The sequence below is a fragment of the Liolophura sinensis genome, chromosome 8 (assembly GCF_032854445.1).
Source record: "Liolophura sinensis isolate JHLJ2023 chromosome 8, CUHK_Ljap_v2, whole genome shotgun sequence".
Lineage (NCBI taxonomy): Eukaryota > Metazoa > Mollusca > Polyplacophora > Chitonida > Chitonidae > Liolophura > Liolophura sinensis.
The window spans coordinates 30,487,198-30,511,792 of NC_088302.1; the positions used below are offsets into that span (position 1 = coordinate 30,487,198).

Sequence of the window (24,595 nt, forward strand, 5' to 3'; positions counted from 1 at the left end):
ACTAACTGAGGCCATGCACTTCACACAAATATATACTCTCCCACATGACTTCATTAATAATAGATAAATACACATTTAGACAACAACAACTCACATGTATATACTAACAAACTTAACTGTTCAACAGAATTAACTGATATTCTTACCAATAACGAATCGGGTCACTTTAATGGATGGACAGTTAAAAACCTACGGTAAAATGATAAGTAACATTGTTCAGTAAACGCATCTGATTTATGAACAGTCATCACAACATAATCAACAAATCATTACATTTACACACAAAAGTCAATACTCAGAAATGTATCATGAATTATGTACAATATGAACCTTACTCAATAGTAAGACGTTACAATCAATACTCAACAAATTCATTTGGCTACCTTATAATTATCAGGATGATGTACCTTAATTAGTCAGATAAATGTGACCAAAAGTTCACACCATACTCAAAATACGTATTTTGTTTGATTTGGAAATCTTGGGGTCCTTAAAAATAAAAAAAAATACTCAAAATACGTATTTTTTCTTGATTAACTGTCGATTTACTTGACAAAAGTATTCAGTACGCTATACATAAATATGTATTTGTTTGAAATTTGTTTGGCATAAATTGGTATGTAAACAATATAAAAGACTCAAGAAAAGTATTTTTTATGAAATTAACTGTGACTCAGTTATCTGATCAATCAAATCAATGATCAAAAAATCATACACTCAATGTATGTATGAATGTATGTCACCATAAGTTTGATCAAGAGTAAAAAATAATACTCAACAAATGTTACTTCTTTGTCAATTAAATATACAAATGATAAAATTCTGTTGTTTGTATTTTTTCAGACTTGTGTAATAATGTATAGATGCCACAAAGTAACAATCGGGATAAACTGTTCTCTTCAAAGGAAATTGTACCACTGTAATACTTTATCATATGTATTTTAGGACAAAGTAAAAAATATGATCAGAAACAATGTACATGCTCTGATATAAAAGCTATCCAAGAAGAATGCTGTTGTAGGTAAGTGGATTTGCTCACATATCAGTGTCTTCAGCCAAAACAGCTTCGGAACAATGTCAGCCAAATGTAAATTGTTGTTCTAATTCACTGCACTGAGATATGCTCAGACTGGGCCCACTTTCACAAAATGGTGTAAAAAAAATGTTTTCTTTTGTAATTCCCTTTGTAATGAATCAGATGGCTTAATTTATGTTGTTGCCATGACCTTTATGGCATTTAACTTCGGTCTTAAGTGGGAAGGTCTTCCAGCAACCTGCGGATGGTTGTGGGACATCTGCCCGGTTTCCTCCCACCATAATGCTGGCCGCCGTCGTATAAGTGAAATATTTTTGAGTACCAGGTAAAACACCGATCAAATAAGTAAATAAATAAAAAGTAGCAAGCTAGAAATTGAACTTATAAAGGAAAGTGAATCCCCAAAATATTACATTGGGAGCCAAATTAACATTTAATCCAGAATTATATATATTGACACCTGATTTTTAGCAATGTGAAATGATTTATCAAGAGTCATAAATAATTCTTCATTAAATGTTTAGGATTCATACATGTTTACATTATTATAATTACGAGTAGACTGTTTGTGTTTAGCTGTGAGGTTTATGTCCTAGTAAATGTGCTCCTAATTTGAACAACACTGTAAATACTTTGTATTTTTCAAGTCATAGGATTTCTGTAGTATCGAGATATAAAACATACCATCCTCAGGCAGGTCGTAAAATTCCAGAAATGTACAAAACAATGCATCATTATGTTAGTGCTTGGTGGGTAAATAAACAGGTCCTTAAAAACAATCACATGATGTCAACTTTAATTAAACATCACAAAAGTATGGTAAACAGGACCGGATTCTTTTTTGAAAAGACTTTTAACTGACTTCATTAATAACTCAATGAACCATTCAGTCACAAAAGAAATATACGTATCTCACAAGTTGTTTGTTAACAAAACATTTTTAAAAAATGCGAAAATCTAGAATAAAAACTGAGAGGAAATACATTTATATGAATGTGACAATGATCGGTGACTGATACAAGCTGATTTTAATACAAACCATAGTTTTCTCCAAAATGAAGCCACACGTGTCTACTAACATCAACAGTTGGATAGCTTTTTATACTTTAAATACTGGTACTCCGAGATTTCAAATTGTTCCCCTGATGCAATATACATGACTCTACTGCAATCATATGCATCACATCATTAAGTTAACAAATGTGGCTCCTGTGGAAATTAAAATGCAGGTCATTTATCTGGCAATTCACCAACATACCTGATAATTAAATAAAGTACAGCACAAAACACAGTAGAAATTGTATGAAATGTAAGCAGACAATCACAGCTATCAAAGTATTGAGTATCAAAATATTAGGTTGGTTACCACAGCAGCTATAATACTTCTCAGTGATCGATTGGGTCGTAACGTGTCATTCCGAAAGGCCAGGCCTCTTTCCTGGATTTTAATGGTATACATATTCTTCCAGCTTTTCAACTGCCTCTGCAACCAATATTTTGAAACATTCTGAGAGGGCTATAGGGTGTAGAGAAATAATCTGCACAATTTTATGAAGCTTACATCTTCATTGCTACAAACAAATCTTTTTTTTTTTTTTTTTTTTCCGTAATAACTACATGCATAAATTCTACTGCAAAAAGGACTTTAGTGGTTGAAAAGGTTGAAGATTTACAGTACATGTCCCTTCTGGTATTTACCACTGTTCAAGGTGGGCACCATTGATCGCCATCAACTTTTGCATGAAATCTTAACTGTATCTCCAGCATAACATTCTTGCAATGGAAGGTTTAACGCTCCAAGCAAGTAACAAAAAATGGAAGGTCCATCTATCCTGACAGTTTACATAAAAAAAAACAAGCGGAAACTGGCAATCAAGCTGGAACAACCCAAAAATTCGACCACTGAATATACGGTGAGCAAGACATTGTTTTTTATTCTCAATTATAGCATTAATATAAACAAGAAATCCACACAATCTTGACCTTCTCCTCCAGCCCGTTACTGCTGTGTGTTACCTTGTCACACAGCAGAAGTATTAACTGTTATGTGTATGATCCTCATGTCTGTGAGCCAGTGAAGTAATCAACTCACTATGAAGAGCGCAGGGTTTCATGTCATCTAGCACGGAGGATAAATGTTAAAAGATAGGATGTCAAAATTGGACCGACTGACAGACCACTAGATTGACTTATAAAGCTGCTTTATCGCGGCGAAAAAGATAAAATTAAGCTTCACTGATATCAAGTCTCTCTGTCTCTTTCTCGATGGAAGGAAGCAATTGATTAAAAGTTCATCTTTTTTTGTGTATCTGTTGAAATATTGATGCTGTACAAATACATATGATTATCGTTGATCTAATCCATCATTCCTGCTGTTCTAGACAGTCCGTACATCGCACCAGGCCATTGTCATCACAATGCATGCAGCGCAAGGCGCAGAATTCGGCAGTGAAGTTGTTTCGATGCACGGACTTCTTACTGCCGTGACAGACGCCGCACGGAATGAAGCGATATCCTCCACACAGTGCACAGGATGAGCTCAAGGTCACCTTCTGCAAAAGGGGGAAAATACACATGTGTATATACATATATATCTATATCTATATATATATATATATATATATATATATATATATGTTAGAAGTTCAGTTCACTTAAATCACACATCACCATGGATGCCATTATTTTATTATTTCAGTATACAGTTTGAGAAAACATATTCACTTCAGCCTTAAGTAACATACTCCTATCTTGTCAAAGCAATGCAACATTTCTCCATAGCTGCACTGTAAGCACTGACAATCATTGTCAATAAACCCATCAAATAAATCACACAGGTACAAAATCAGAACAACTCTTCTCTCTCTGGGTTTGATTCTGACACATTTTTTTGATAAATTTGTGCATTTAATCCACAAATGATCCCCAGGACAATCTGATCAAAATGTCTAAAATGTTATACTATATGTAAATGACCTAAAACTTTGTTCATGACCAACTCAGCTGCTCATATTTCCTGATTCAGAGAGCTCTACTGAGTTTAGAAAGATGTTTAATGTTTATTTGTAAAGTTAGGATGACATACTACTGGACAAATTTGAATTTCAGCAAAAATTATTTAATATATCATTTATTTGACTCTAAAATTGCACTTTGTGGGCAAAATTTTAGGTCGTTTAGGAATATGTATGAATTCCATGTGAGTCAAAGATTGCTTTAACTCAATTTCACAGAGGTGGAGGTATCAATTACCAAAATTTTTAAATATTTTTTATGGATCAGTTACCCTAATTGTGGAGGAACGTGAAGTTTTATGAGCTTGCATGTGAAGATTTGTGACACAACAAATCCTTTTCATAAAAATTGTATGCATTAACTCCACTGACAAAAGTGTTTTAGAGGTTAAAAAGTTTGAAGACTTACTTACTTTAATTATTTCTTTACAATCTTATGAAGAGGCTACACCAGGGATTTTTGGCAAATCATCCATATTTGCTAATCTAATCAAATTTCTCTATTTCCCAACAACAGCTAAAAAAATTACCTTTCACAAAATATCAGACTCATGCCTGTTCTATTTATACTGTTAAAATAATTCTAATTTTTGAAAAGATTATAGAGCGACCCACATTATAAATTTATGAACTTCATTACCCATTTTGAATTTTTGAGCTGATTAGTTAAAAATAGATCCTGCTCAGCATAGACCTGATTCATTATCTACATACAGTAAAGCTAATCTGTCACACCTGTAGCCTATTTCAATAATCCACTGCTTACATACATTTGGCTGGAGAACAGTGATGTTAACTTACCGTAAACGCCATAAATATAGTCCTTAGTTCTCCAGTTTCATTGAGCTGAACAATTTCTTCCAAGCCCTGGGAACAAAATCAACAAAAATACATAAATGACTTCCTGATTACTAAATATATGTACTGTACCTAAGCTACCCTACAGTACCTGAAAAACCCAAAAGAATTAATAACACTGTAACTGGTAAAAAAATTTTACTCCCTGGATCACACGAGAATTTGAACTCCGGTCTCAGCAGCCAAAGTCCAGTGCCCTACCAACTGAAAGTTCCACTAGCTACTGCTAGTATAAGCACTGGAAAGCTGCTTTAGTTACATTACCATTAATAATGATTGCCTGTGTGGGTGACTGAGTGAGTGGATTCACATGGTAGACAAACTGCTGCTTCATGGGAACGAGATGGTTAATTAATGCTCTACATCACATGTAGATTGTATCATATTTATAATATCTGAGGCATTCTATTTTTGCATTTAAAAATTAATTTTCATGCAGGTCACCTGGACGAGTGTGAAACTTTTATATGAACTTCATAAAAACAGGAAGTCCTATTCACACTGGAGAGTTATCAATGAAGCATGAGTATCAAGAAAAAGGTGTCAAGAACTGATTAGATATGTAGAGAGATAATCATAGATATAGAGTGATGTTAAACATGATTGCTCTTGAGAACAGAAAATCCTCTGTGTATCTGTCTTCATCAGGTACACGGTAAGTACTTGCAGAATTGCTTTTCAATTACATAAATAATGGAACAGAATGTATTGTCAATTCGTCATTCACACAGCGTCCATGCTCAGAGCTTTACATATATGTACATACATTCATTACTGCATACCATTTGTGCCCCTGTCAAACCGTAGTTATGTTTCACAAACTCATGGCTATTAAAGCGATGCATGGCTAACGACTGTGTATTGCCAGGTACGGTTGTGTCACGGTGGCTTCAGTTTGCTTACGGGTATCTTGATGTGGCATATTTCAGAAAATGTGCCCATCTGTATTTCACTGTATCTTTGTCTCTATTTTACACAGCCTGGTTTCCTTCCACTGCATTACTGGCCGCAGTCAAATAAGGAAAATACTCTTGAGTATGCCGTAAAACATAAGATGACAAACCATATAAATAAATCAATATTGTACACAGCACAATAAAAAAAATCCTCAGAACACATCAAATGTACAGACCATATCACAACTATTCACTAATTAAATCCTTTCTAAATATACGCCATCATCTCATTAGACAATGGCATGGACAAGACAACACCTAAAAAAACTTTCTAATTTTCAAAAAGCACTGATGGGGTGCCCTACATTACCACATAATTAGAGTAATCTTAATTATTGGTGGTTTTATATATGTTGTACATATTTACATATTCACTGTATAACAAGGATTATTTTGAGCCCTTTATTATTGGGCTAAAGATATGGTCAAAAACAAATCTGCACATATCTGATGTCGGGACACCCTTAAACCATTTAATGCCATGAAAAAGCACCCTGTATGTTTTTTTGCCATATTCCATGTGGAGTTTAATGCTACATATTTAATCATCATAGTAGACTTGTCAACATCTTCTGCAAATTTTGTGTATTCATTCTTTTTTCTTCAGATCAAAACCACACAGACTATTTTAATAGTATCCACTGCAATAAAGCCACAGATTCATCTACATTTTCTGGCCATTTCACACAACACTACCGAATTCTTAAACCGTCTCTGCAACCAATATTTTGTAACATTCCGTGAGAAATATGAGGTGCACAGAAATAATTTGTAGACTTTTATGAAGCTGCCATTTTTAGCTACAGAGGCAAATCATTTTTGGCATCATTTTCATAATTATAATTGTATGCATAAATTCAACTGAAACACAGTGCTCTAGAGGTCGAAAAGGCCGAAGATTTACAGTATACACATTTTCTTCCAGCTCCAAAGAATTTCTACTGATTGATTTTAACTTGGGTTATATATATACATCTGTAAGGACACTAAAATCTGTATTCTGACATGTCAGAGAAACAGAGTCACATGAAAAACTATGGGCTTACTCTTGATAATTGTCACTTATATACGCTTGACCAACATTTTGTTACGCCCACAGAGAGACACACTTTATACTGGCACGATGCTATATACTGATTACACCATCATAACACGTGGAATGAGGTGTACTGAACTTGAATGTGCTATTGTTTCCAGAGGAACGAAGAAAACAACAATGCTTAGAAAACAATGACCACATCTATACCTGCAGGCAAAGTTATGTGCAAGAAAAAAACAACAAAACACTTTTTGAGCATACACGTTAGCACAAATTCAGCTCCAACTTTTTTTTGGGCTGGCTGACTAAATATTGTACAGGTCAGCAGTGTAACAGTTATGTGTAAAGCATCCTGCAAGACACTCATTACCATCATAATACCAGCTAAGAATGTGATGCACAGTGTCATATACCACTCCCAGGGGCCCCTTAACCATACCACTGTACAGCTGTCCCATGACCCTGTACAGCACAAGTCATGTGTCACAATCAATGTGCCGCAGAACCACTACAAAGCTCCAACCGCGTTGAATACAAATGTAAATGTGATTGTGATTTGCGCCACAAAATGACCATTATGTGGTCCTCTATTGTGATGCAGGAACCAGATTTATTTTGGGGCTATGTCAATAACCGAGCTATAGGCTTTTGGAAAAGTATGCTAACTCAGGGCTGTGTATGAACGTGCTTTAACCATGTCTTGTTTGAATGCAAGTGAAAGAAAAGAAAAGTTATGCCTATTCATATTGTAAGTGTGCGAGAGTGTCTTTGCACAGATTCACACTGGCAGTACCTCAGATGTACTTTGTAGTACACCTAAGGTATATCTCAAACACATCTCAGAAACATATATCCTACACCACCATCGAACACCTCAGACAATAAGATACACCTCAAGTATACCTCCGCTCCAGTGCACCTCATTAAGGTAATGGCAGCCATGGTGGGGAAATCGGGCAGAGCCCCAGAGAAACCCAAGATCATCCGTAGGTAAGGGCTGGCAGACTTCAATTCCTTTAATTCCCTTCTTCAATGTGCCTTAATTCCTCAACACTTTCGCATATGAAAGAGCAACTTAAGTTGATTATGGTGACAAAGCAACAATGGTTGGATTGGCCAATTTCAGGGCTTCTCAAAAAGTGTAATTTTATCAGTCTACATAGACTAATGCCTTCAGAATATGCTTGAATACACACCTTGGAAACCTGTGAAATGGTTGGTTAATTACAGTAGTACCATATTATATATACAGGAATGATGTTTTCAGTATGTCAATACAATCGTGAATAATTTATAATTATATAAAACTATTGTCCATCTTTGTCCTCACAAACACAAAGTGCACTTCACTTTCCCTCAAAAGAGAGCCGAGGCCTCCATGGCTCAGTTGGTTAGTGCACTAGCACAGTGTAATGAGCCAGGAATCTCTCACCAATGCGGTCGCTCTGAGTTCAAGTCCAGCTCATGTTGGCTTCCTCTCCAGCCGTATGTTGGGAAGCTCTGCAGCAACCTGCGGATGGTCGTGGGTTTCCCCCGGGCTCTGCCCAAATTCCATCCACCATAATGCTGGCCGCCGTCGTATAAGTGAAATATTCTTGAGTACGGCGTAAAATACCAATAAAGTAAAATAAATAAATCAAAATAGAGCCCCTTCCTAATACCCATTCCTTTGTCCTCCTCTCATACCAAAGATTTTTTTTTCACAAAATCATTAAAATGTAGTCTGTTTGGGTTGTAAGGATGACTTAATGTGCACATGTTGCAACTTGCCTTGCCATGACGTCACACAACTTCTTCTACCCATTATATCTGAATACCTTTACCCACCCCAAAATATGACTCTGCATGAAAAGTGTAAACCAGACATTATAGATAGTATATGTAAAACACATTATTAATATGGTTCACAAAGCAGAACATTTCACTCAAAAAATATATACCGTATATATATTAGTAATTAAATTAAGGTATTTTGAGATACAGTTTCCAGTGATCTTTCTACTGGTGCTTGCTTCCGTTTTCATTTTTTCTAAAGAAAATGTAATTTGGTCGTGAATTTGAAAGTGACCAAGTCTGACTTACCCCTAAATAGCGTCCATCAGCAAACACCTGAGGTAAAACGATGTTTGTGGTCCGCATACGAATCATCAACTCTCTCTGATTCTCCTTGCTCATACACAAGTCCCGTTCTTCATATCGCACCATGTGGTTCTGTAAAATGTTTTTCACGACTTTACACCTGTCGTAGGTATCTCTGACCACTGTCACCGATGTGCTGTACAATACTATTTTTCCCTTCTCTAAGACTCTGTAGTTTTTCTGAAAGTATAAAAAAACAAATAAATGTCTATATGAACAATTCTTTGATTACCATTATTTTTTGAGCAAATTTCTACAAAAAAGCCTGTAGTATAAACAAACAAATAATGAAAACCTCTGTTCAAACATTGTTCATAAAAACAAACACTGTAGTATTGTTAAATCTACTTCTATATTCATTCAAAATCTCACTTTAATTCATTTGTATTACAATGTCTCCTTTCTGTCCACAATGAATTTATAAAATGTATTTCATTTTAAAACTTTATGCTTTTCTTTAATCTGCTTTTTATTACACGTGCCATACTTTTAATATATATAGTTTTCAAGGATAGTTTTCAACTTCTAATGCTACTTTCGTCTAAAGTTAGAACAATAGCACATTTTGATTCGTTTTAAGACCAAAACATTCCCGCCCACAATTACATGTCCATGTAATTACATAAGATCCATTGGTACATTCGAGAGCACTCCATCCACATCAACACTCTGTAAATTATTAATTAATGCGAACTCAGGATACAACGACAGAATCACGCTGTTGCAATGTATTCCAGCTACGACTTTGAAAACAAACTGACATTTGACAACACAGGGCTAAGGGGACATGCCGAGACAGAACACGCCCATGTGCATACAGAACTCGCGTGCAGCTGCGTCTAAACCTACGCAACAATAGCCAGCTCTAGGAAGAGCCTTGCCAGACAAAGACGTATCATGACTGTCAATTAATGCACTAGTTTGACACAACAGCGAAATCTGTGAGAAAAACAACTACTACGATTCTAAAAAGAGAAAATAATATAGGCCCTGCAAAATGATTTTGGTACCTGTAATGATCGGATTTATAATTAACACAACATCAACATGCAATGATATAACAATTACACAGGCCAAAGGTAAGTAGACTGTTATTTGGAATAAAGAAGCTTTGCTCGCTCTATTTTTCCTGTTACACTAAAAAGCAAATAAACATGTGAAGGCCTACTTTCAACTAAAAACAAGATGGCAGAAGAAACAACTACAACAATGAACATACAGAAAGGACAACAAAATGAAAGATAAACATCTAAAGCTGTAGAAATCAAATGAAATCTACATGCTAAAGAGCTAGTTCACCTCTTTTTCTGCTCCATCTTGTAAGGCCTGAAATCAAAGGTATATTGTGTAGTGTTTCTCCAAAATTGCACTCCAGACAGAGTATATAATGGCTATATACATTATTAAATATATCTAATATATGCATTATTCTGTTGGATGTCATAAATGTCAGAAATTTGCAGTAGCAGCAATTAACAGCTCTTAATTAGCCTTGACAAGTTCATTCCTTTTAAGTGAATCAGTATGATACCGGGTAAACTTCTACATGATTAAAATGTTAATAGACACAACATCTTTTCCTAGCAATTAAATTTTATGTTTTTTTTTTACAGAAAATGAAATATTTCACAAGAGCTACGATATACAGATACATATACATGCTGAATAATTTTGCTACACAGTGCAAGTCTTTTCACCTATTTAATGTGAAGTGTGTTATTACCGGTGTATACCTTTCCCTTTTTGCCTGGGGCCAGATTCACAAAGTCATTTTGAAAATCAAGTTCAAAACTCAAACTTTCTTTAAAAAATAAACATATCTGAAGCCCGATGCTCCAGCAAACTTGGCTGAAATTGAACGTACTACAGAATGCAGAAAAATTTTATCAAGTTTGATACATTTAATATTTAAGTGCTAATAGAATCTGGCTTACAGTTATAAAGGCTAAAGAGACCACTTTATGAAATCGATTATTGTGATGATCTAATTTCAACCTAATTAACCTTTCTAAGTCGAACATCAGGTGCAGCACATTTGGTAATATTGACTTGAACGCAATCAGTTTACTAAGCAGAAGTACCATTATGAGTGCTACCTGTGCAATAATATTGGATTTGCTTGACAATTAAAGCAATGCACTTGGAGTCAATGAATGTTCATGTAGAAAGATGCCAAAAAAGAAAAAGAAGAAAGCAAAACTGTCAAAATAACCTATCATTATTTCCACAACCCTATAACTTTAGTCACAGTATCCAAAATAAAACATCTTCACACAAAGGCCAGGGACAACATTTGACCTCCATTTAAACGTTAACAACACGAAGCAGACAAATTAAACTGCAACAACGAGCACTTTGTTGCCATGCCAACATATACTCTCTTGATCTCAACGAATAGTATTATATACAGTCTGAGGAGAAACACATTAACCCTTGACTGTCTGGTTCAACTTGGAATCACGCCATTCTAAACAAAAGCGTTGTGGTTAACATCACGCTTACGAGTCCCATAAATTTTTTGTCGACAATCAACATAAATGAGGTCAAAATCTTATTCTCACCAGTTGTCCATCACCTACTGAATCAGTGCAAAGGCAAGCTCTAAACCGGAGAGGGTGGCAAGTTCAGAGTAATGGATGTTTGCTTTGTGCTTTAAACACTACGTGGGGAGAGTGAGGAGGCTGAAATCAAATGTGATACTCAGTGGTATACAGAATGGATTATTACCGTCTGTGTATGAAAGTATATTTGAGAGATAACAGGAATCAGGTAAACAGCTAGCGCATCCTAAACAAACAACAAAACATATGAAAACACACTTCAACAGCAATGCATCAGGTAACCAGCATGTTTATAAGAGGTGCAATAATACACATAAAACTGAGCTAATAAAGCATCTCCATTAGACAGTGTTGCCCTATTTGAATAGATAATGCTAAATAATAAATGATGATGCAATCTGTGGCAAATAAATCAACTGTGACTCGAGTTGGAGATTTATAGTAGTTTGTTTTACCGTCTGGATAACTGAACGACTAATTTGACATTGCAATGCTGCTAGAAAAATTTGACATTGCAATGCTGCACAACTAATTTGACATTGCAATGCTGCACGACTAATTTGATATTGCAATGCTGCATGACTAATTTGACATTGCAATGCTGCAGTGATCACACAAATCACACAACTGTATATTTGTGTAACACCTGGAATCTGGTCAGTATACAATTCTGTCAATTCCCACACTTAATAATTAATGTAATTGACCATAGTATTGGACTAAAACTTCATGCTATTTTTGTATTTATTTTACCTGATTCCTGGGGTATTATTGATCTTTAGAAAGGTGTTTTTGGTTACTGTAAGCATACGTCAGTACTTTACTGAAATAACTTAGTATGAACTAATTACGGTATTGTACTATTTAAATTTCAGGGACCTCCGTGGCTCAGTTGGTTAGCATGTTAGCGCAGCGTAATGACCCAGGAGTCTCTCACCAATGCGGTGGCTGTGAGTTAAAGTCCAGCTCATGCTGGCTTCCTCTCTGGTCGTACGTGGGAAGGTCTGCCAGCAACCTGCAGATGGTTGTGGGTTTCCCCCAGGCTCTGCTATATACACTGAATAAGGTCTGATGAGATCATCAACTTTGTTCTTGTTTTTTTTTTTGTTTTGCAGTTTTGCAATTATTCTTCAGTTCTGACTATATCCACTCTATGTAAAGCTGACCAAAGCTTCTTCGGACACGTTTGATGTACATTATTTGAAGTGCCGGAATACAAGAAATGTACGTGATCATCATCAAACGGAAACATGACACTTAACATTCCTTCGTGTCAGATGACATCAATATTCATCATGTTCATTTTAACATATCGTAAATCTTCAACCTTTTTGCATGTTTGCAAGGTCTTTATTCAACGATGTTCTGAAGGCATTATTCTGTGTTGACTAGTAAAGCTATACTTGCTGTGAAGCCCTTAAACTGGCCATTCAAACCAATTTAGTTTTGTCCTCAAAATCATATTAAAAATGTGCATAAACCGCACTGAAAGTTGCTCTTTCATATGCGAAAAGGTTGAGGAAATGGGGCATACACTAGCTGTGTCACTCAATGTCCTTCAAAAAAAATCTCCCCAAAAAAACGGACATATTAAATATAGTGTCCAAACATTTTTGCACTTTGAAAATTTAAAAAAAAAATTGTACACTGATCAGCATTTTATGTTTTATTTAGTTCAGCTAACGCACTTTTGTATATACATTATCCTTGTTTTGAGTGAGTCATGAATTGGTACAGAAGTCAAGAGTCACTTCACATTTTACCTACACGTGTGCTCTTTTATAACTAACTTTCTAGCAAATCCAATATACTAAAGCCGATTTACTACTTACACAAGTATGTAAGTAGGTATATAGATCCCTGATAATCCCTGGTATATTGGCCTGTCTAACTGTATAGTCCTTCTTAATATGCTTGCATCACCCTCTAGGCTATATTTAGCCTACTACATCGACTCTGTACCTAATTTATTTCAGGGCATGTTTTAATATACGCCCAGATCCGAATGTCAATGTATACACATGTAACTCTACAATTTTGAGTCCCTGCCAAAAACAGAAAAAAATACACCTTATGTAGTATGCTTAAACTGTGATGAATGCACCTGTGATTTGTTTACTGTTTTATACTGCATTACATGAATGCTGTAATCACAGGTGATTGTGATTATCATAATCATACTAATGAAGGTCTTAATTATCTCTGATCAGGTGTAAATGAGTCATACACCCCTGATAGGTTAAGAAATGTTGAGTAAACATACTCTAACTGTCACGTACACTCAAAGATTATAATGTGTTCAGGTTTTAATTCTGTTTTAAGCTTCAATGCTACTTTTGGGTTTCAATTGTACTTTTAGAATTTAATGCTTAGTTTCTATAAACACGACTGACTGTTGCAAGTTCAAATTTGCACATCCACAATAACATGTATCAGCTGTGTACCACTGATACACATGCCATTCTGGATGTGTCAAATTTGTATATACCAATGATACACACATGTCATCATGGATGTGTCAAATTTGCATATACCAATGATACACACGTCATTTTGGGTGTGTCAAATTTGTGTATACCAATGATACACACATCATTGTGGATGTGTCAAATTTACATATATAACTGATACACACGTCATTATGGATGTGTCAAATTTGCATATACCACTGATACAAACATCATTGTGGATGTGTCAAATTTGCATATACCACTGATATACGTCATTCTGGATGTGACAAATTTGTATATACCAATGATACACACATGTCATCATGGATGTGTCAAATTTGCATATACCAATGATACACACGTCATTTTGGATGTGTCAAATTTGTGTATACCAATGATACACACATCATTGTGGATGTGTCAAATTTACATATATAACTGATACACACGTCATTATGGATGTGTCAAATTTGCATATACCACTGATACAAACATCATTGTGGATGTGTCAAATTTGCATATACCACTGATATACGTCATTCTGGATGTGACAAATTCGCATACACCACTGTTACACATGTCAATGTGGATGTGTCAAATCTGCATATATCACTGATACACATGCCACTGTGGATGTGTCAAATTTGCATACACCGCTGATACACATGCCACTGTGGATGTGTCAAATTTACATAAATCGCTGATATACATGTCAGTGTGCATGTGTCAAATTTGCATATATCACTGATACATGTCATTGTGGATGTGTCAAATTTGCATATACCGCTGAAACACATGTCATACATGTGTCAAATTTGCATATACCACTGATACACACGTCACTGTAGATGTGTCAAATTGTATACACCACTGAAACACACGTCATACACGTGTCAAATTTGCATATGCCACTGATACACATAATTATGTGCATGTGAATTATTGCCACAATACCTAGTGGCACTTAGAGAGTAAAAATGAACACTTTCAAGAAATAATGCCAGCAATGATAACAATTTTCACGAATATGTTTCAGTTTTTATGCTGCCTTCCCCAATGCATGTATACATTTGTTCCTAATCATTAGGCCAAGATGAACACTGGATCTTATATTTGTGGATATATCAGAATTTCTAAAACCATGATGAACTGCATGCACTGGTAATATAAACAAATACATGTGTTATTAACTTTAATACACTGTGCTATATTGCTCTTCCATACAGTCTGGAATAAAACTTTAATTAACCTGTGAATTAATTCAAATGAAATGAGGGGACTTTATACTATTAGGTTTGATGGAATCTGAATAAATTATATCGCAACTTGTGGATACATTTGCTGATAAATGGATTTGTTTATTTGTACATGAACTTATTAAATGATAAACTGATCAGCCTACGAGATAATCAACGGACAGATCATTTTTGCCATTAATTAAAACACACACTGACGATTTCATTACTTTTTCATTGGTGTGTGGGCAGAGGCAAAATTACTGGTCACCTACTAAACCTAAATTTCAACTGCCTTGCATGGTCACATGACAACTGACAACTTTGCCTCCCCTACCCCCCCCCCCCCCACCCCCTTAAAAAAAATGTCACTTACTATTTAACTTTTATCCACTTCGAAGAATACTGGTATTTGATACACTGACTTCAGATTATGTTCACTAACTCCACCTGTGTATCAATATCAATGTGTAATCCATACTGATAATATACTAATCCCTGCACAGGAATTATCACCAGCTTAAGATTATGCGGTCTTTAATTACTAATAGAGAAATTATGCTTCGTTATCTACCCGTACATCTGCTAGGGCATTGATTTAATTAAGACTTTGTGATTACAGGCAATTTTTGGCAAGCAAAAGCAAAATGTCTCAAGAGTAACAGACTGAAGGTACCGGTATCAAGTCTTTTAACTATAACTTCCCAATGTCGGCGTCAGCAATGATCAGAGATTTTATTTACTGAAAATATTAAAACAGGAATGATGCCGTAAATCTATATCTGGCGTTAATTTTGACCTTGGAAAATGTGTTTGACCTACCAATATAAAAAACACAGACAATAACGTATTAAAATAGCCTGCTGCCTGAATGATTGAGCCATGGTCTATTTGGGTGGACATATATACATATGTATGTAAGTGTGCCATGCTCCCGCCTAATGTTCTACCCTTTTCTGGACTGTATACCTTCAGGACATGAGACATGTATTATTAGAGAAACTTGCAAGCACTTCACTTTTTTTTTTTTTTATAAAGATTTTCCAGAGGCATCAGCTTGGCCTACTTAACAAGCCTGTGACATTACAGGAGTTTAGTTTACCCGGGTGAATCTAGACACAGGTGAGTTGTCAGCTGATGACCAAACCTCGTTAAGAGGGCTATTAGCTACAGGTATACAGATAGGTAAAGATGCAGACCACTCAAGCTGAAAGTCGCTGAAAACCTTGTGTTTGCCTTTAACATTGTCTTTATAGGGCCTTTTATTAACCCAGCAATTAAAGATGCACATGACACACAGTGTTTAATTTGCTATATAGTGTACTGTCCCCTCTAGATATTTGATGAGAAACAAAAGCTAGTTAGGCTGGTGTGAAGAATGATGATGTGGTGTGGTGTTTACAGATACAAAGCATACACTTAATGGCTACCACCCTGGCTACCACACTCCATGGTGGTATCAATGGCAGAGTGGCAAGAAATACCCTTGGAGACTCAGTATACCTTGACTGGATGGGGCATGTCTTGTGTCAGTATACTGTGACTGCGTGGGGCATGACTTGTGTCAGTATACGTTGACCGGATGGGGCATGTCTTGTGTCAGTATACTGTGACTGCGTGGGGCATGTCTTGTGTCAGTATACTGTGACTGCGTGGGGCATGACTTGTGTCAGTATACATTGACCAGATGGGGCATGTCTTGTGTCAATATACTGTGACTGCGTGGGGCATGACTTGTGTCAGTGTACTGTGGCTGGGTGGGACATGTCTTGTGTCGGTATACTATGACTGCGTGGGGCATGTCTTGTGTCAGTATACTGTGACTGCGTGGGGCATGACTTGTGTCAGTATACATTGACCAGATGGGGCATGTCTTGTGTCAATATACTGTGACTGCGTGGGGCATGACTTGTGTCAGTGTACTGTGGCTGGGTAGAACATGTTTTGTGTCAGTATACCATGACTGGTTGGGACATGCCTTGTGTCAGTATAGTGTGACTGGGTGGGACATGACTTGTGTCAGTGTTCTGTGGCTGGGTGAGATATGTCTTGTGTCAGTGTACTGTCACTGGGTGGGACATGTCTTTGTGTCGGTATACTGTGACTGGGTAGATCATGTTTTGTGTCAGTATGCCATGACTGGTTGGGACATGCCTTGTGTCAGTATAGTGTGACTGGGTGGGACATGACTTGTGTCAGTGTTCTGTGGCTGGGTGGGACATGTCTTGTGTCGGTATACTGTGACTGGGTAGAACATGTTTTGTGTCAGTATACTATGACTGGTTGGGACATGCCTTGTGTCAGTATAGTGTGACTGGGTGGGACATGACTTGTGTCAGTGTTCTGTGGCTGGGTGGGACATGTCTTGTGTCAGTAAACTGTGACTGGGTGGGACATGCCTTGTGTCAGTATACTGTGACTGGGTGGGACATGTCTTGTGTCAGTATACTGTGACTGGGTGGGACATGTCTTGTGTCAGTATACTGTGACAGGGTGGGACATGTTTTGTGTCAGTATACTATGACTGGGTGGGACATGTCTTGTGTCAATATACTGTGACTGGGTAGAACATGTCTTTTGTCATTGCACCGTGGCTGGGTGGGACGTGCCTTGAGTCAGTTCACTGTGACTGGGTGGACATGTCTTGTGTCAGTACACTGTGACAGGGTGGGACATGTCGTGTATAAGTACACTGTGACAGGGTAGGACAGGCCTTGTGTCAGTATACTGTGACTGGGTGGGACATGTCAGTAATTGGTGAATGGGTGAAGTAATTGGTGAATGAGTGGAGTAACAGGTGAATGAGTGGAGTAACTGGTGAATGAGTAGAGTAACTGTCGAATGAGTGGAGTAACTTGCGGACGAGTGGATTAACCAGTGAATGAGTAGAGTAACTGGTGAATGAGCGGCGTAAATAGTGAATGAGTGGTGTAAACAGTATATGAGTGGAGTAACTGGTGAATGAGTGGAGTAACTGGCGAATGAGTAGAGTAACTTGCAGATGAGTGAATTAACCAGTGAATGAGTAGAGTAACTGGTGAATAAGTGGAGTAAACAGTGAATGAGTGGAGTAACTGGTGAATGAGTGGAGTAAACAGTGAATGAGTGGAGTAAACAGTGAATGAGTGGAGTAACTGGTGAATAAGTGGAGTAAACAGTGAATGAGTGGAGTAACTGGTGAATGAGTGGAGTAAACAGTGAATGAGTGGAGTAACTGGTGAATGAGTGGGTGGGTTAACAAGGTCCTGTAAAACAGGTCTAGCTAACCCTTATACTGGTGAACAATGATGTGAAGGTAGAAAAGATTGAATAAACTCAACAATGACAGTAAACAGAATGATAATCAGAATATACAAAGGTAAGTATATGTATAACGTCTTGTTATGTATAAATGAGTAGTTAATCTTTACAAAATTATGTGTAGGTGAGTGAGATTTTCCCTGCATAAAAGAAACTGAGCTGGCTCTGACAGACTTTTTCCCACACTATTCTGATATAAATAGGACAGTTACAAGTTGTGGGACCTTGTCACAAACAGGCCAAAACAACCATGCAGGTTACCCAGAAACTTAACTATGATATATGACAGAAGCACAATGTAATAGATTCTTCACTTTTTTGTGAGTATTAACATGTTAGTGGCAAGTCTACCTGTAAAATCAAAGAAATTATCTGTCAGTAATTCTCTGTGACATGTACGGGTGAAATCATGAAGAGCAGTCGATGTAAAGCCTCATAATATCATCTGAAATCCCACAATTCTGATTAACCTGATCAAATTTAAGTATCAAATGCAAAAGGGATAATTAAGCTTTGTTCCATGTAATGAAGAAAAACAATACTTTCAAGAACAGGCCACTCAAAAAAAGAGTGCATGTTCCTATATCATCAAATAATTGTATATACACATCTTTCAGGCACAACGCTGGGTCACTTTGGCACTTTAAATGCACTGACAGACAAGCAGACAGACAGAGACAAATAGATATCCCTTGTTTCTTTAAGGGTAGAAAACAGGGATGATTAGCACTCAAAAGGTGATAGCTGTCTGATAAACTTCCTATCACCATTGTAAGAGATTATAGATTAGACACATTTGCTTAGCTGTTAGCTATAATGGATAATCGATTGACGGCGCAAAGGAATGCCTTAGCTGAGCACATCTTTGATCTTTCTCTTCTGCACACAAAATGTCCTTCTGATCAAGACTGCTTGTAACAGGAATGGAATTTATCACTTGGCAAACAATTTAGAGAGCTGATAAATGCCCGATATGCGCAGCTTTTAGTTAACATGAATTAAGACAGCACATGCATTTTTAACAGGTTAATGTGCATTACCTTAATGTAAAGCTCTAATATAGGTTAAGTTGTCAGAAATAAATTAATTAGTAAAGTGACAACAAGATAAACACATGAATAATGAAAGGAAAAGATTGTAGACAGAAGGTAAGGTAAAACTATGTCTATACACATTTAACAACATTAATTTCTTTTCTACAGCAGGTAAATACCTTCAGGTGGCCATAACAATATATAGCACTATGTGCAGTTTGGTATGTATTACAGCAAATTACCTTAAATTTCATCCGTGATTAGGCAGCACATTTTACCTGATTATGATACTTGTGCTGATCTTAGAATGGTGCTTTGATGTGTGTTTAGGTGGAATGACATACTTCTGTGGAAAAGTAATTAGGTTTCAGCACCACGATTTCACTGCCTCTAAATATGAACTTATTGTGGGGGGAGGGGGGGAATGTTAGGTGATTTACGGCGGACATGTTTGTTCTCTTTATAAGGTCTGATGTGTGGATCAGTAGACCTTAACAGCAGGATCAGATAATACACTTTACTGGTCGTCCTTCTGTTAGAATACCTCAGCTCTCGCTCTGACAGGTAAACGATATCTCGTTACCTGTATGCATAGACTTCCTGGTTAAGATATAGACAAACACTACATGTATCATACCTGGACACTCAGGTATTTTATCCACAGGTAATAAGAGTCACTACATGAATATATGGTCTGAACTTAAAAGAACTGTATAGACACCATTACACTTGTGTGTGTCATTGTTGAAGCATAAACACTCAACCCAGAGTGTGTGGCATTCAAACCATAAGGAAACTCCAAAATTATATAAAGGTTTTTATATACTTATTGGGATATGATCTCACAGCTGCAATTGTGACTAAAGGTGAATAGGATCAACTCTTTAAAGGTTCCTTACTGATTTGTATGTACTTATATACTGTACAGTCTAATTATATCCTGTTAAATGTTCATGCAGTCATGTACTTGAATGCTGGTCACCATGCGTTGGTACATTCCAATGTAAATACATGGTTTTCTACAACATCAGATCTGATCTGTAACATAATGAGATTGTAACAACAATGACGTGCAGGATCGAATCCCGAAATGAGCCTGTTATTTTACCCATATAAACAGACATAACAAGAACATTTATTTTATTTATTTATTTATTTGATTGGTGTTTCGCCGTACTCAGGAATATTTCACTTACATGATGGCGGCCAGCATTATGGTGGGTGAAAACCGGACAGAGCCCGGGGGAAACCCACAACCATCCACAGGTTGCTGGAAGACCTCCCACGTACGGCCGCATTGGTGAGAGGGGTCATTATGCTGCACTAGCGCGCTAACCAACTGAGACAAGAACATTTACCAGGTGTCAAATCACAATCATGTGTTTACCTAACTATGTCCGGGGGGGGGGGGGGGGGGGGGGGGGGGAATGTCCGTACCCCAAATATAGGTATGACATTATACCCATGTCAACAGTACATATACATGTGTTACATACTGTAATTCTTCAACCTTTTCCCATGTTTGCAAGGTGTTCATTAAAAACATATTCTCATGGCATAGTTCTGTGTAGACTGCTAAGCTTAGAATTTCTGTGAAACCCTGAAACGGGTCAGTCCAACCAATGTATAGTTTGGTCTCCGAAATCAAACTGTAAATGTGCCTAAATTGCACTGAAAGCTTGCGGAATTACAGTAATATGCTATGACAGGGTAACACATAAGGAAAGAGCAGGATAGATTATAACATAACTACCACACTTATCAGGAAATTATAATAATATAATTCCTCATAAATTTACATTTATATAAAAATGAATTTGACTTCCAATATCTTATCAATCTACATCTACTATTTCCTTGTTTCTAGAATTAGACAATTTTCCATCTGTTCGTAATCTGCAATTGACAACCGCGATAAGACTAGACATCTATATGTAATCTATATGTAACTTACTTGAGCAAATGAAGTATTTCCTTGATGCGCCCTAAGCTCTCTTGGCTCCAGTAGATTAAATTTAGGACTGCATTACAAACTCTCCATTTTTCACAGTTTACACTTCACATTTCCCTGATTCATCCCACCTGGACTTGATTACAGGTGTTGTATTTTCTATGTAAGATTCTGTAATAATGTCCCTGGGTCCAACTTCCTTGTCAGTTTTAAAGCGCATGATAGCTTACCCTAAATATACATATATACTAATTCGCATGTGTATTCACTTGTATTATACATAACACAGCAGGGTGTTGCAATGTACTGGGTTAGAAAGCTGCTTCTAATCACTGTCATAATGAGTTGTGTTCAAGTACATTAACGTGTTTTATGAATAGATGTTTGTAAAATACATACTACACTCAATTTCCTCCATTCTTCTACTGGAGCCTAATTCTGTCAAGGATAATTATAATACATGTTACACATGCACTTTCCTGGGGTGAAACAAAATAGGTTAAAAGTTCTTCAAAATGACACAAGTATGTGAGACACCTTGAGACAATATCTGGCATATGTTCTATGCCTCTGGTAATATGGTACATGTTATATTTTATGCCCATCAATTTATGCCCAAAATCAAAATATACCATCATATATATTTGGAAAAAAGCTTCACAAAGTTAGAAACAAATTGTTTGGTTATCCATTCGTCCAGCTTTACATTAAACTACTTTTCAGTTTTTAATTGCACATTTTAATTTTGGATATATATACCCAATGGGTAACCTTAATTTTCTGCACAGTACAAAAAAAAAAACCATAAAAATAATAGCTATATTCTTCATTGATAAGTATCTGGCTAAAAGTTATAGCCAAACCTTAACAAAGTAAAATGGACATGCCATATGCTAAAATTTGGAATAACAATGTGTAATAAATAATGCAACAGGTAAAGTAATCACGCCTCTTTCACACGGAGCATCACAATTACGCGGACAGCTGGGCAGGCTTTTGTGCAGGTGACAAGCTAGCGAAGTGTCAAGGCTCTACATATATAGCTTAAAACAAACTCGCCAGAGAAGGAAGCGAAACGAGGCAATGCCAAAAATCAATTAACGCAGACCTATAATTAAAACCAGCGGGTGCATACGTGACGAATGTACTTGAACAATATACAATATATAAACTGTTATCCCAAACCATAGCGTTCAAGCGTTTAATTGTCTCAGACCAACAACAAAAACGGCCAGTCGCCAGCGGCCAGCCCAAGGCTGCGCAAATTTTTTTTTTCTATAGAGGCTACATCAGTGAGGTGATGGCTGAAATTCTTCCATAAGCTTAAGACATGTAATTGAAGAAGATAGTGACGGTGAAAGCAAATATTGAGAGATAACAAGACTGTTGACTTACGTTTGATTGTCGACTTCTGTCTTCCCCCGTCTGCTCCAAAAACGTGTTTATCCCGGCCCGAACCCGGTTTTTAAACCCACGACACGTTCCTTTCTGGCTGACAATTTTCGACTCAACAAGACTGTCTGGACGTAGAACATCTCTTCTACCGGCGAAATAATTATCCGATTCATTTAACCGTCTTTCCGAAGTGTTCAGTTCGTTGATGTGGAAATTGTCCAAGGAAACATCGAGCGGGTTACCGCTGTATATTTCACTCAGATCACCGTTTTGCGGATGATACCCTCCATTTTCTCGTAATTTCGAGTACTTTCGATTCTCGATGTCGAAGTTCATACTTATGCTCCTAGCGTTTTGCAGAGAATGACACAATCCATTTTTTCCATCTGTAAGTTCTGTGGATCGAGCCCGTCGCTCATGCTGATTTCGTCTGTTCACGTTTCGTCTCTCCATCAGTGGTTGATTGTGTGTAGAGCAATTTGACCGCAAACTGACGGCAGCGCCGCCGTTCGATGCCTGCTCCTCCATATCCACCGTTATACCGATCAAACTCAGTCAGCTGCGTTCTTTACCTGTTACAGGTATGCCAAAACGATATATAAACCCTTCTGTACTATCAACGTGGCCCTACATGTAACGAGCTGGCCGTGCCGGCAGCATAAATACCTCTATACCTGCGCACCGTGCCTGTTTCGCCGAGGCTTGTTTGTTAATGACAAAACTAGCTGCACGCGTGTGACCCGATCAGCTTGAGATATTCAACAAGACTGTCTTTCCCCGCAAATATATCACAGCCGGCTGATCACATAGCCTCCAGCCAACACGGCACACTCAAACCCCATGATCGCTCCACAGACGTCACTGGAAAATAACAGGGCGTGGCTGACAGACCGTGGATCACCGCGGCATGGGAAAGAGGAAAAGTGAGCGATACGTTAAGGGTATCGATCACTACTCAGATCTATAGAGGTCCCGATCAAACATCGGACTGATCATTAGCAGCAATAGGTGGGCGAGGTGCTAATGAGGATTGCTCATCGCTTTTACTTGACAGATGGTGGCTTTTGCGTATATGAAGTTCGAAAATATATAAATGGTCGGCACTGAATATGTGCGTATAGAGTGTCGACAAACTAGCTTGTATGTGTTGCCTTCTATATATGCGAGGACATGCGGATCTCCATATCGGTTTTTATCACTCAGGTAAACATACATGTTAAACGGTTATCAAATGAAGATTTGTCTGCTTCAGTCAGGTCAGGAATTGATCACTTTTTTCCTACACTGTGGAGATTTTGGAATTCCGGTGGTTAAGTGTGAGACAGAAATAGATACACAAAATAAACTTAACCCATACATGTTAAAGCAAACCGACGTTGAAGGGGGAAAAAGATAAACCATAAATAAATAACGACATAAACATCGGGCATATATATAACCGTGCGGTCTCAGCAACTGGTAAAACAACTGGTACTTTCAAAGAGCAGGACAAGACAGTACTATATTCGTATCATTTTTTTTTTTTTAGTGCACTTTTAACAAGTAGTTGACAAATATGCGCTGGTATTTGTGTGGTGCATGCAGGAGTTTCAGTTCACGCGTCACACGAGATGCGGGTTCAACCCGG

The 24,595-nt window shown here is 37.1% G+C and overlaps 1 protein-coding gene across 1 annotated transcript; it reads right to left on the reverse strand.

Annotated features, from left to right (window-relative positions):
* Nucleotides 1–2,646: 2,646 nt before the first annotated feature.
* On the reverse strand, nt 2,647–24,044 carry LOC135473113 (glutaredoxin domain-containing cysteine-rich protein CG31559-like). Its single transcript, XM_064752937.1, has 4 exons — nt 22,969–24,044; nt 8,986–9,222; nt 4,852–4,917; nt 2,647–3,588 (listed from the first exon to the last, which is right to left on the reverse strand). Exons 1-4 carry the CDS (start codon nt 23,494–23,496, stop codon nt 3,400–3,402), a joined length of 1,020 nt encoding a protein of 339 aa, XP_064609007.1. The 5' UTR covers nt 23,497–24,044; the 3' UTR covers nt 2,647–3,399.
* Nucleotides 24,045–24,595: the final 551 nt, after the last annotated feature.

What these genes read in the sequence shown, in the direction of transcription:
- LOC135473113 (XM_064752937.1), bottom strand. Translation starts at nt 23,496, where the DNA reads ATGGAGGAGCAGGCATCGAACGGCGGCGCTGCCGTCAGTTTGCGGTCA. An exon ending in ACAGAAGTCGACAATCAAAC is followed by an intron (nt 9,223 to 22,968) that starts GTAAGTCAACAG and finishes TTATACTTTCAG; the next exon opens with AAAAACTACAGAGTCTTAGA. An exon ending in CTGATGGACGCTATTTAGGG is followed by an intron (nt 4,918 to 8,985) that starts GTAAGTCAGACT and finishes TTTTGTTCCCAG; the next exon opens with GGCTTGGAAGAAATTGTTCA.